This window comes from Adiantum capillus-veneris, chromosome 25, assembly GCF_014529385.1.
Source record: "Adiantum capillus-veneris isolate H3 chromosome 25, ASM1452938v2, whole genome shotgun sequence".
NCBI classification, from domain to species: domain Eukaryota; kingdom Viridiplantae; phylum Streptophyta; class Polypodiopsida; order Polypodiales; family Pteridaceae; genus Adiantum; species Adiantum capillus-veneris.
This window is the reverse complement of record NC_140955.1, coordinates 62,067,775-62,079,842: the sequence shown is the minus strand read 5'-3', so window position 1 is coordinate 62,079,842 and position 12,068 is coordinate 62,067,775. Positions and strand designations below refer to the sequence as shown.

Below are 12,068 nucleotides of genomic sequence, written 5' to 3'. Positions count from 1 at the left end.
CAGACGCCTTTTGACACAAGAACGTGTTGCATCATATAAGCCCACATAGGGTAATTGTCCCCATCCAACCTGCCCTTAGCAACAAACATCTTGAACACATTTGTGTTGTTGTTGTCAGCCATGGTGAATGCTGCACCTGATGTGAAAACTGCCGGAACATAGGAGAAACGGAGCGAGAACAACACGTGCTATATAGCACAAACCGTAGAAGACTATAAGGCACCTGTTATGCAGAAAATGGCACTGACAGAAATTCTGCACAAAATGACGAAATTGCCTATGCAGACCTGCCTGTAGTGGAAACGGAGGCCGAAATGAGCCCAAATCAAAAATCTGAGTAGCCCAAGCGAACGCTCGCCAAAGCTCATTGAAATCGAAGAAAGTGAATAGGCATGTACTGGAGCAACTGGCGACTAAGCCCGGGAGGACGCAACCTGCTATGATACCAATTGTTGGAATTAGGGTTGCAGAGAAACACACACAGCTTGGAGAAGACGAAGCAAGCTCAAGGCACACAATAGAGAGTGTATTACTTAGGGTGCAATGGAAAGGTAGATAGCCCTAGAGTGATGGGCGTATATACAATGCTCGGGGGAAAAAAACCTCCTAAAGAGGAAAAAAATGCCCTGGCGGTCCTAGTGTGTTCACACACATCACTACCACATGTATATGGTAACAGTATTTTGGCCACTTTAAAGGCACACTGCCCTTTAAGTGAGAGATTGTTGGATTAAAGGCTAGTGTGACCAGCCACCCATGTGTATAGCCAATCCATATGAATAATTATACTCATGCACTAGTGCATTGATTGTGTATTAGTACCATCCCACGTGATCTATGTGTCCTCTCTTTCCTTGTGCTCTTTGTGTGTGCCTATCTACTTGCCATTGCTTCCATTGTTTCCTTTCACTTTTTGGTACGGTTACTTACTTGTTGAAGCCAAGGATTAGGTTACATCAAGTTTTTCTTTTGTAAATTTTTGTAGCACACTTATCATGCATAAAGAGGTGCATACTAACTGCCACACGATCTTGTCGTGTAGTTATTGTGCCCTTCTTTTTGTTTTCTAGTGGGCTCATGACCATGGTGGTGGGCTAAGTTCAACTAGAACCGTCAATACATGATCAAAGCCTAGGTAGTTGGCTTACATGAATTGATGTGCAAGCTTCCTTTTTGCTAGTGTGTGAGCTCACAACGCGTTCGTGTCTGTCTTAGTAAAGGTGCATTTGCATGCCAAGGGTGCAAGCCCAACATACACGGGGTTGATAATTTCAACATAATCAACTAGTTCTCACTATTAATTGGTGGGTATGAGCACCAAGCATGGGGTTTGTGTGTTGTGAGAGCATTAGCACCGCCTTTGAGGACTTAAAGGCTTGGCCAAAAACCTTGTAGGACAATCAATGGTTGCAATATTTTGGTTAATGGTGTTGCTTTCGCTTCATAAAATTTTAACTCTCTTAAACGATATAGTACTATCTTTGAAGAGTACTCGGGGGGTGCACCTTTAAGAAACTATTCATATAATGTGCGTTCAAAGGGTATTTTAAAAAAATCACACATGCAAAGAACTCCATAGCCAAGACATAGAATAAGAGAGGAGACAAGCTCTCACACAATCTTACCAAAATCACACATGCAAAGAACTCCATAGCCAAGACACAGAGACTTGATAGAACATTGGCCTCAATCTAGCCCCCCCACGATGCCAACACACTTTGTATCTTGGGATAGTTAGAACTTCATTCCAAAGGTGAGTTGCCAATTTATACCGAGAATCGACAAAAGGTTAGGCCTCAATCTCGGCCCCCCAAGATGCAGTCACACTTTGTATCTTGGGACAATTAATACTTTATTCCAAAGGTGAGTTGTGCCAATTTGAGGCCCCTCACTTTTACAACAATTTTTTTCATGCGTTTGCACAACTAGACACTACAAGAGGTGGTTCACACTTTTATCCTTCTAAGCTTAACCTAATTTCCAAAAACTAAGGGATTCACAAATAAATTATTACATGGCTGCTAAGACAAAAATAAATTAAGTAGAGCGATATTGCAAGCCCCCATCATGTCTCCATGCATCAATCCACAAATATTGCAAGCTTCCATCATGTGTCCAACGTCAATTCACAAATACAATCCACAAATATGACACAGAGTTAGTTAAATTTTAATCTCAAACAATAATCAAGTAGGATTATACAAGTCTAGCTATTCCCTAATTGCTTACAAGCAATACCACATGTTGACCATTACCCAGACGGTGACCATCAAACATTGGCAAGATCGTGGAAGATGGATGGCCAATTTCTTAACAACCGGGCCGCCCTTGGCCACAAGTGACATGAGAGAGAGAGAGAGAGAGAGAGAGAGAGAGAGAGAGAGAGAGAGAGAGAGAGAGAGAGAGAGAGATCCGGTCTTCATGGAGACATCTTTGGGTTATGGACAAGGAAATCTTGATATGCTTCCACCCACTAAGCAACAATTTTATCTACATCTGTGGTATACAACTTTTACCGTGTGTTTTGCATTAAAATGTGGATTATGTGGAAGGCTTGTCGAGCACACATCTTGGGCTCACAACCTTCCCGAACATCTATCACCTTGACAACTATTTGTTTAGAGTTGTTGCTGACTCATCATAGCTAGTAAGATATATTAACAAGCTCCTCCAGGGCGGCACAATAGTATATATACTCTTTTCTTTGGTTATGGGTGCAAACTTTAGTATAATTCAATCTGGATTAGGGGCACATCATATGCTATTGTGCATCTTCTTGGTGGTTCATATTGCACTCTTCCATTATAACCATGATGCATGGTTAGCACACATCCCGTACTCCTCGAATTCGTACTTTTTCTGGGGAAAAGACCCATTGAGCATCCCTAGAGGTCTCGTGTACAATATATAGCTCCCATTTTGAGAGAGAGAGAGAGAGAGGAGAATGATCATAAAAACATACCTTGGGAATATCCTCCGACTTGATACTTACGAGGGAACTCGGATGGTGAATCTACCGGATAGAAAATAATTTTCCTCTGCATATAGGCACTTCCTTTCTACCGAAATAAACAGCAGTGTGGCAAATGGAGGATACTGTTCAGAAGCACGGTCAGGATGCGACAATTTGTTGTCATGCCGGGGCATTGGCCACCCACTGCAGCAATAGAGGCGGTGGCTATTCCGGCAAGAAGGCCATTTGGCAAGCCTCTGTCTATGATTTTGAAAGCCTGGAAGATTTTGAGGACGCTTCCTTTGTCTACAGAAGATATGGATGTCCTAATGCAGAAGAGCTTGGTGCTGCGGTTGCTTCTTTGGAAGGAGCAGAAGCAGGTATGAAATTGCGTGATTAAGATGAGCACTATGATGCTTTAGGGTGGGATATTTTACCAGTACTTTTACAAGTTGTAAACAGGTAAGGTGAGTGATGGAGAGCTTTAGGTACGATTCTCATCACATGAACTTGATGATTGCTTGTCATTACTACCACTTAGACCATGCTTCCTAGGTTTACTCATATGACCACTAAAACCCAGAGGTCATTTATAAGACCATACACGAATATGGCTGAAAATTGGCACAGTTCTCCTCAAAAATACAATGATTATAACCAGAGCTCATTTATAAGACCATACACGAATATGGCTGAAAATTGGCACAGTTCTCCTCAAACATACAATGATTATAAACGCGGCCTTTCTTTATCTCCGATAGACATCTCTATTGGTGAAGGTGGCCAATCGCTAAATCCAATTAAGTAATCAAATATCACGATAAGAGAAATAGTAATGGAGTTCTTCACAGAAATGTGCTCTCTACCTACATGTAGAGATGAACCTGGTCAATGTTGAAGATTTATCGACAATTTGTGTACTCATGTACATAGAAATTACTTTTGATGATGAAAGTTGTGAGCCGTGCATGCTACAGAAAGGCATTGATCTCAAATTGAAGATTGCAAATGTTGTTGCTTACACAACAACTTCACCAGCAACAAAGGATTTCCACTCATCCCCAAGTTCAGAATGGCCAATGCAGGATAACCTTTGTAACATTTTCAGTAGTTGGGAAGACGGTAGACTTGCACAACAAGAAAGCAAAGATAAGCTCTTAGAAAACATTGAAGGTTTCTCCTCTCCAAAAGAAGACCTAATACAAAGTGTTATTTTAGCAATTCACAGATGCATGTAGAACAAGAGCGATTTGACATCCCACGATCTACTATATTGCTATTATATCACTTATTAATAATTAGAAGAGCTCTTAATAAGAGGTGCTTCGTATGCGGTGAACTACCTAGTCTGGGTACTGATGATTTGTATGGGAACACTCCCCAATGCCTACACCTAACAGACACTGGCTGTGCTCATAGGGGGTATTCAACTACTCTAAAGTGTCTGGGCATGCAGGTCTAGCGTACAGGCTCAGAAGGGTGCCAGAACACTTCTTAGGCTAGAACACTTCTTAGGCTGTCCTAAACCCTAGAAATAGGAGTTGCAGTTTGTCCGCATGCACATAGGGTTAGATATGTACGTGACAATGCTTTTGGCTACTGGCCTTTAAATATGTGCCTTGGGGGAGGCTTCTCACAGACTTGCATATGCAGATTCGAGAGCGCTCTCCTCGCAGCAGTTGTACCTTGTGAAGATCAATATAAAAGAAATACCGAAAGGGACGCCCGGTTTTTGGGGCCAATGCATCTAGGAGTGGAACTCTATCACTCCGTGTCTACTGTGTACATTTTCTCTCTCTATTTCAGTTGTGTTTGAAGTGCTAAAGTTTGTTGTAGTTTTGAACCTTTTTAGTTGGCACGTGGTGCTCTCTGTCACAAAGTGATGACATGGCATGTCCAACTAGAAAGAGAGAGAACTGGCCGAGAGGACGAGAGAAATTCAACCCAGAAGAAGGGCCAAGGGCCCTAAGGGGTTAGAAATCAAAATCCTAAACCCTACCAACTTATGGAGCACCGGCAGAGGAACCTAAAAACGTTAAATATCAGAAGCTTGATCGCTGTAGCTGATTTCCGTAAAACTCACTAACTGTTGACGTGGCATGATTCTACAAAATTTCGTGATGCGTGTTGACTGTTGACGTGGCACTGCTATACGGATTTCCATAAATTATTTTGGTAGCTATTGGCAGTTTTACGAGAGCTTTTTGTGGCTGAAGCGTTTGGACGCAAGTGCTTTTAGAATAGGAGCTTTTGGGCTTCCCTTTCACTGATTATAAGGACCCTTCGAGCCACTCTTCTAGAGAGCATCCAGTCGCACAGTCTGGGAGAAGAGCCTCAGGAGATGTACTTGGCAAAGCATAATAAGAAAGAAATACCGAAAGGGGCTCCAGTCTTCGGGGCGAGTGTGTCTTGGCTCGGGACTCCGTCGTGCCGTGTTGACTCTCCTTCTCTCTCTCTATTCAAGTTCAATTCAATTATTTGCAGTTTCTATTCATGTGTTGCTATTGATTTCTCGCTTGGAGTGTCCAAGCCTGTAAGAGTGGTATTAGAGCTCAGATTGATATTTCTTCTACGGAGGAGCTGATCCCTTTTGCAACACACACAGGTTCTCGCGGAGAATCCAATAGAGACGACACCCCTTCGACTGTTGGTCGTCTGGGAGATGAAGGAAAGTTGAATCTCACCATGAGAACAGAGAAACCAACGCAGACTTTGGAAAATTTTCCGAGCAGGTGGGAGCATAGTTGACACGTACGGTCACGTACGACGGGTACACGTACGAAGACGTGCGGTACTAATCGAACTAAAAAAAATTAGACGTACGGTGACGTAACGTATGATGCAAAAAAAAATCATGCGTCTTACACATGATAGATCATATGAGTCATGACATCGACCTTAGTACTTAGTACCAGGGCTAGAAACAAACATTTTTCCTAACCGATCAAAATAAGGGAAAACTTGAGTTTTCAGGTCAAAATTTGAAGCTTTTGCCGGTAATTACACTAAAACTCGTGTAAATTTGCCGGTTTTCTTAGAGGCAAGCTCAAAATCTAACCGGGATTTTATAATTTCAACCGGTTAAAATACACTAGACCCCGGCTTTTTTCTAACACTGCTTAGTACTAAATACTTGTAACTTAAGTCTTACAAGTTAGAACATGAAAGATCTGTCCATGGACATTGGAAACGGCAATGTCCGAAGAAAGAAGAATCATGATCTCCAAAGTGGTGGCGGCCATAGTAGATCCGCTACCCAAGCCTCGTCGCACATAGGTCATGGTGGTTTGAGCCAATGCAGCCATTGGGCTCTTGTTCAAATGCAGTCGAGATGCAAAACATTCCCACACCAAAAATCGCCCCGCAAAAAAAAAAGAAAAAAAAAAAAAGAAAAAAAAAGTACGAGTCGTATGGTACGGTACGAAACGTACGGGACGTCCCGTACGTCGAACGTGGACAACCCTGGGTGGGAGATTTTGGCAAATTTCCGGTGGGGAATCTCGAATAAGCGGAGTACAAATGTCATGTATGGAAAGATTTATAAAATACTCAAGGATCCGAAGTATGTGCACCACCCGAAGAATTACCTGCTTGATGAGATTCACTCTAGATGGCGAGAGGTCATTGATGCTTCCCTTAGGATGGTAATAATCAACAACGGACGTCCCCGGTTATTTGTGCCGGAAGTCGACTTTTGAGGTGGTAAGCAGATCCAAGAAGCGTGTTCGTTTCAAGGATGATTCAGATTTTTCTTCGTCTTCATAGAGTTCCGACAGTTAGTTGTCCTCTAGGTCGAGAGAGGATGAGAAAAGGCGGAAGATGTCACAAATTGGTGACGTGTTACACTGGCAGGCCCTCGAACACACACACACACATCCTGTTGACATGGCAGTCCCGTGAAATGCGCCGACAGACTGACGTGGCAAGCTGTACGGACTCTTGCAAATTGCGTTGACTGCTGATGTGGCAGATTTCCACAAAGCGCGCTTGTTTGCTGATGTGGCAGTACATACGGATTTCTGGAAATCACGCTGGCTGTTTTAGCAGCTTTTGGTTACAGTTGCTTTTGAGTTTGAGAAGCTTTTGAGCTTCACTGTTGGGGCTCTGCTTTTGGGCATCCCTTGTAAGAATAAATAAGTCCGTTGGGACTCACTCCTTAGAGCAACGATGTAGAGTCTGAGAGTGAGTACTCGCGGACTCTCTTGTACTTCGCGCACAGATTAATATAAAAACAAATACCGAAAGGGGCTCCAGTCTTTGGGGCCAATACCTCTTGGCACGGAACTATGCCGGGCCGTGTCGACTTTTGTGAACTGTTTTGAAGTGAATCTCTTCTGTGTTGCGGTAGAATTTAGACTTGGGGTGTCCAAGTTTGTTACAATGGTATCAGAGCATGGCCGATCTCTCTTCTACCAAAAAATCTGATCCTTTTCTTGCGACACTTATGGATTCCAAAAAGAACCAGTTGACTTCTTCTGCATCTGCTGATGCGGGAGGAGATTACGAAGAAGATTCAACCAAATTAACAGAGGAAGAGAACGGGCCACCTCGGCCTACTCAGTACGAACTTGAAGAGATGGAACGTCGATAGCAGGTTGACGAGTGCACAAAGCAGATGATTAAATTTGCGAAGGACCCTCAGTTTGCAAAATTTGTCTCAGCAATCCGTCGCTGAAGTGCACACTCAGTGGCAGAAAGCCATCGAACCACCCATCAAACCGGCAATCAAGAAACCTCCTTCTCTTCGGATGTTTACAGAACAAGAACTTCAAGAGGTGGTTCAGACTTAGATCAATCGGTTTTTGGACACGAACAATCATTCCAAAAAATAAGTGAAAAAGCGCAAGGAGGGGACTGATTACCCTGGTTATTTGGGCGTTCAATCTTCTTTTGCATCTGCAAGAAAGCAGAAGAAGCGTGTACGCTTTGAAGGACTACCCAATTCTACTTCTTTCTCTTCTTCTGACAGTCCTGCTAGCTCTTCAGACTCGAGAGAGGAGGACAGAAAAGGTAAAAAGTGAAGCGAAAAGCAAAGCTTCGGAAAGGGCAAAAAAACCCATATTCCGCCCGGTTTTTGATAGCTCTACAGAGGAGTCATCCCCTTACAGTCCGGACTCAAATGACCATATGTTTTATGCAAAGAAAAGAAGAAGCACTTCTACAAAGCCAACCAAAATGACTTCCTCGAAGATAAAAGCAAGAAAGCAAAAGAGTTTAAAGAAGTTAGACAATCGATAAAATTTGAATCCTTTTTTGGATTCCGAGATGCTCCGAGGGCTTTGGCCTTCATCCAGTAGTTTGACATAGCTTTCTCTGGAGGGCACTACTCAGAGCACTCCAAGATTAGGAGGGCTGCCTCTTTGCTAAAAGGCAATGCTCGAACATGGTGATCCACTCTTCTTCTAAGGAAGGAAGCTCTAGTCAAGTGGTTGAAATTCAAAAGGCTCTTTATTTCTTCTTGGCTGACCTGCGAGTACGAACAGGATATACAAACGGCTTGGAACCATCTTCGGATGACCAAGGGAGATTCTATAGACACTTATTGCGAGAGATTTTGGGACTCTTTTCTACAATCTCTTCAGTTAAGAAGGTCTCTTTTAAGGAATAGATTGAGCGGTTTTGCTACGGACTCCCTACAGAGATCCGAGACTACTGCTTGGAACAAAAGTTAAATTCTATTCAAGAATTAATGGGTCAGGGTTTGAGAAATTTGACTCACCCCACTGATGAGATCTTGACTCAGAGAACCCGACAGGCCTCCAATAATGAAAGTAGAAAGAGAAAGAGTTCCCAAGAAAAGAAGGATAAGGATACACGACCCCGGTTCACTCTTCGAGAGAGAGCCAATTACATCAGAGAGGGAAAGTGTTTTGGTTGCGGGGAACATGGGCACATCTCCGCAAAGTGCCCCAAAAAGGCACAACAAGAACAGACTGAAGATAGGTCAGAGAGTTCGAGAGCAGCAGAGGAACATGGCAGAAAAGGCAAGATGAAATCAGGACTGATACCAGACTGCATGGGTACTGCCTAAAGCCTAATTGATGAAAGTACAGAACTTTGCTGAGCTTGGGGCAAAGTGAGAGATCAAGAAGCCCTGATTTTCTTCGATGGAGGAGCCAAGGCCAACTTCATTTCACTTGAATTGGTGGCGTGGCTTGAGATTACACCCGAGAAGATGGGACCACCAGCAGAGGCAGTTATAGCGGCACCCGGACGGGAGATTGCCATTACACTTGTCATTGGCAAACTTCGGTTGCATTGTCAGGGGTATTTAGGGCATGAGGACTTCTACATAATGCCCTTGGAAGGTTGTGACGTCCTCCTAGGGGTCCCTTGGTACCATAAGAACAATACCGTGGTCAATTATCGGGCAAAGAAAGCAACTTTGACGAATGAAAAGGGCCAAAAAATTGTACTTGATGTAAATTGAAGGGCGAGTCCGTCCCTATTGTATTGGCTTCGGCCATTTTCAAATTAATGAAATCCAGTCTATTTGTTTACTCGATCTACTTGAAAGAGTTAAATGAAGAACACAGAACGAACATGTTTGAACTTGATAAACAACGTTAAGATTTTCTCCACACACATGCTGATTGTTTTTCTGAGGGCTTGCCAGGCAAGTTGCCCCCATCTCATCTCGAGGATCACACCATTGATCTGATTCTTGGAAGCACACCACCGAACCGGCCACCTTACCGTGTTAGCCGAGCCCAGAATGAAGAGATCATGAACCAAGTGTGAGACCTTCTGGAAAATGGTCTTATCCAGCCGTGTACTTCACCCTACTGCTCTCCGGTGTTGTTGGTATTAAAGAAAGACGGATCTTGGAGAATGTGCATTGATTACAAAGCTCTCAATAAAATCACCATCAAGAACAGATCTCCGATTCCAAGGATCGATGATATTCTCGATAGACTTCAAGGATGCTCTTGTTTCAGTAGGATTGATTTGAAAAGCGGATATCATCAGATCCGAATCGCGCCGAGAGAAGTCTACATGACAACCTTTTGGATGGGCTTCGGTTTGTATGAATTTTCAATGATGCCTTTTGGCCTCACCAATGCTCCAATGACTTTTAACTGAATGATGGATAGGATTTTCTGAGAGTATAGATCATTTGTCGGCACTTTCTTTGATGACATTATAGTCTTCTCCAAGGATGAAGCAGAGCATAGACACTATCTGCTACAGGTCTTTCAGGCATTGCGAGATAGTTATCAATGTCAAAAAGAGTGAATTTTTCTTGCTGACTTTTTGGGACACATCGTCTCAGCAGCAGGAGTACAGATGGACCCGCCGGCCAAGATTGAGACTATACGTGATTGGCTTGGTTTGAAGAATGTTCATGAAATTAGAAGCTTCTTGGGCTTGTGTTCTTACTACCAGTGGTTCATTCGAAAGTTTGTAGAGATAGCTTCCCCTTTGCACGTATTGACACAGAAAGGAGTCCCTTTCTCGTGGAGACCCGCAGAGGTGACTGCCTTTCAGATACTAAAAGAAAAACTGACTACGGGACCAGTGTTAACTTCACCGGATTTGCAAAAGTCATTTGAAGTATATTGTGATGTTGACACAGAAAGGAGTCCCTTTCTCGTGGGGACCCACAGAGGTGACTGTCTTTCAGACACTGAAAGAAAAATTGACTACGGGACCAGTGTTAACTTTGCCGTATTTGCAAAAGTCATTTGAAGTATATTGTGATGCTTGTGGTCGTAGTCTGGGAGCGGTCTTAATGCAAGAAGGCCATGTGATTGCTTATGAAAGCCGATTGTTTTCAAGGCCAGAATTGACAGCACAGATTTATGAGAAAGAGCTTTTGGTAGTGATCCATGCTCTTACTCAGTGGTGATATTACCTACTTGGAGCCGATTTCACGGTCTTCACTGATCATCAGAGTTTACGCTACTTCTTGTCCCAGAAGCAGCTTTCGGAAAAGCGGATGCGGTGGGCTAACATCTTGTCACAGTTTCACTTCCAGATTGTCCATGTTCAGGGACAGAAAAACTTGGTGGCAGATGCATTGTCTCGGAAGCCCCTAGTCTTGGCTATTTCTGCGATTCATCATAGAAGCTTGGAGGACATGGTTGATCAATACGCCACAGATCCGGATTTTTCCGATGTATTCACTCGAATACAAAATGGGGAGGTAGTAGCGGGATATTCCATATGGGATGGCTACATGATGAAGAAAACGATGTTGTGCGTTACACAGCCGTTGAGGGAAAAGGTTTTGATTGAGTGCCACTGTCCACCTTTTACGGGTCATCGCAGCATCGACACCACCTTGAAAGGTGTGGAGCGATACTTCTTTTGGCCAAGACTCAAGAAGGATGTGGACGACTTTGTACGCAGTTTCTTAGTATGCCAAAGGTCAAGTTTGACAAGTATAATGCACAGGGATTGTTACAGCCTTTACCCATTCCCACCCGCCCCTTGGAATGTATTGCAATGGATTTTATTTTTGATCTAGCGAAGACACAGAGTGGGCATGATGGCATTTGGACTGTCATCAACAGATTTACAAGCAAGCTCACTTCATTCCAGTGAAGAAAACAGTCAAGCCGGATCATTTAGCAAGACTGTTTATTGCACAGATTTTTAAACTACATGGCATGCTTGAGACAATAGTCTCCGACAGCGATCCCCGATTCACGAGCTTGTTTTGGAGGGCTATTTGGGAGAACATTGGCACACTGTTGCAGTTCTCATCATCATTTCACCCACAGACAGATGGGCAATCTGAGATTGCAAATTCAGCTGTACTGGATTTATTGAAGTCTTTCATTTCTGATCAGAAGACTCAATGGGAAAATAATTTGCCCTTGGTGGAATTTGCTTACAATAACACGATCCACTCTTCGACGGGGAAGGCACAATTTGAGATCATTGAAAGTGCTCCGAAGGTTCCATCCTTCCTTAGCACTAAAGATAAGATTTCTGAAGCCGACCAGTACACGAGGGACTTGGACACTACATTTGTCAAGGTCCGGGAGGCTTTAGCGAAATCTGACGAACGACACAAGAAGGCAGCAGATCGACACCGTCACGATTTGAAACTAAAGAAAGACGATTGGGTGCTCTTACGTTTTGAGAAGGCACGCCTAAGAAAGAAAAA

General features: G+C 43.3%; 1 protein-coding gene across 2 annotated transcripts in view; it reads left to right on the top strand.

The window, feature by feature from the left end:
• Positions 1-3,011: 3,011 nt before the first annotated feature.
• Positions 3,012-12,068, top strand: part of LOC147424980 (uncharacterized) — a 48,198-nt gene continuing 39,141 nt past the window's right edge. Inside the window, exon 1 of one of the 2 annotated variants that reach the window (XM_086500562.1) lies at positions 3,012-3,333. In XM_086500562.1, the coding sequence (XP_086356688.1) occupies positions 3,087-3,333 (247 nt within the window). In that variant the 5' untranslated portion in view covers positions 3,012-3,086. The remainder of the gene's footprint in view (positions 3,334-12,068) is intronic. The other variant, XM_086500561.1, reaches the window with a different exon arrangement.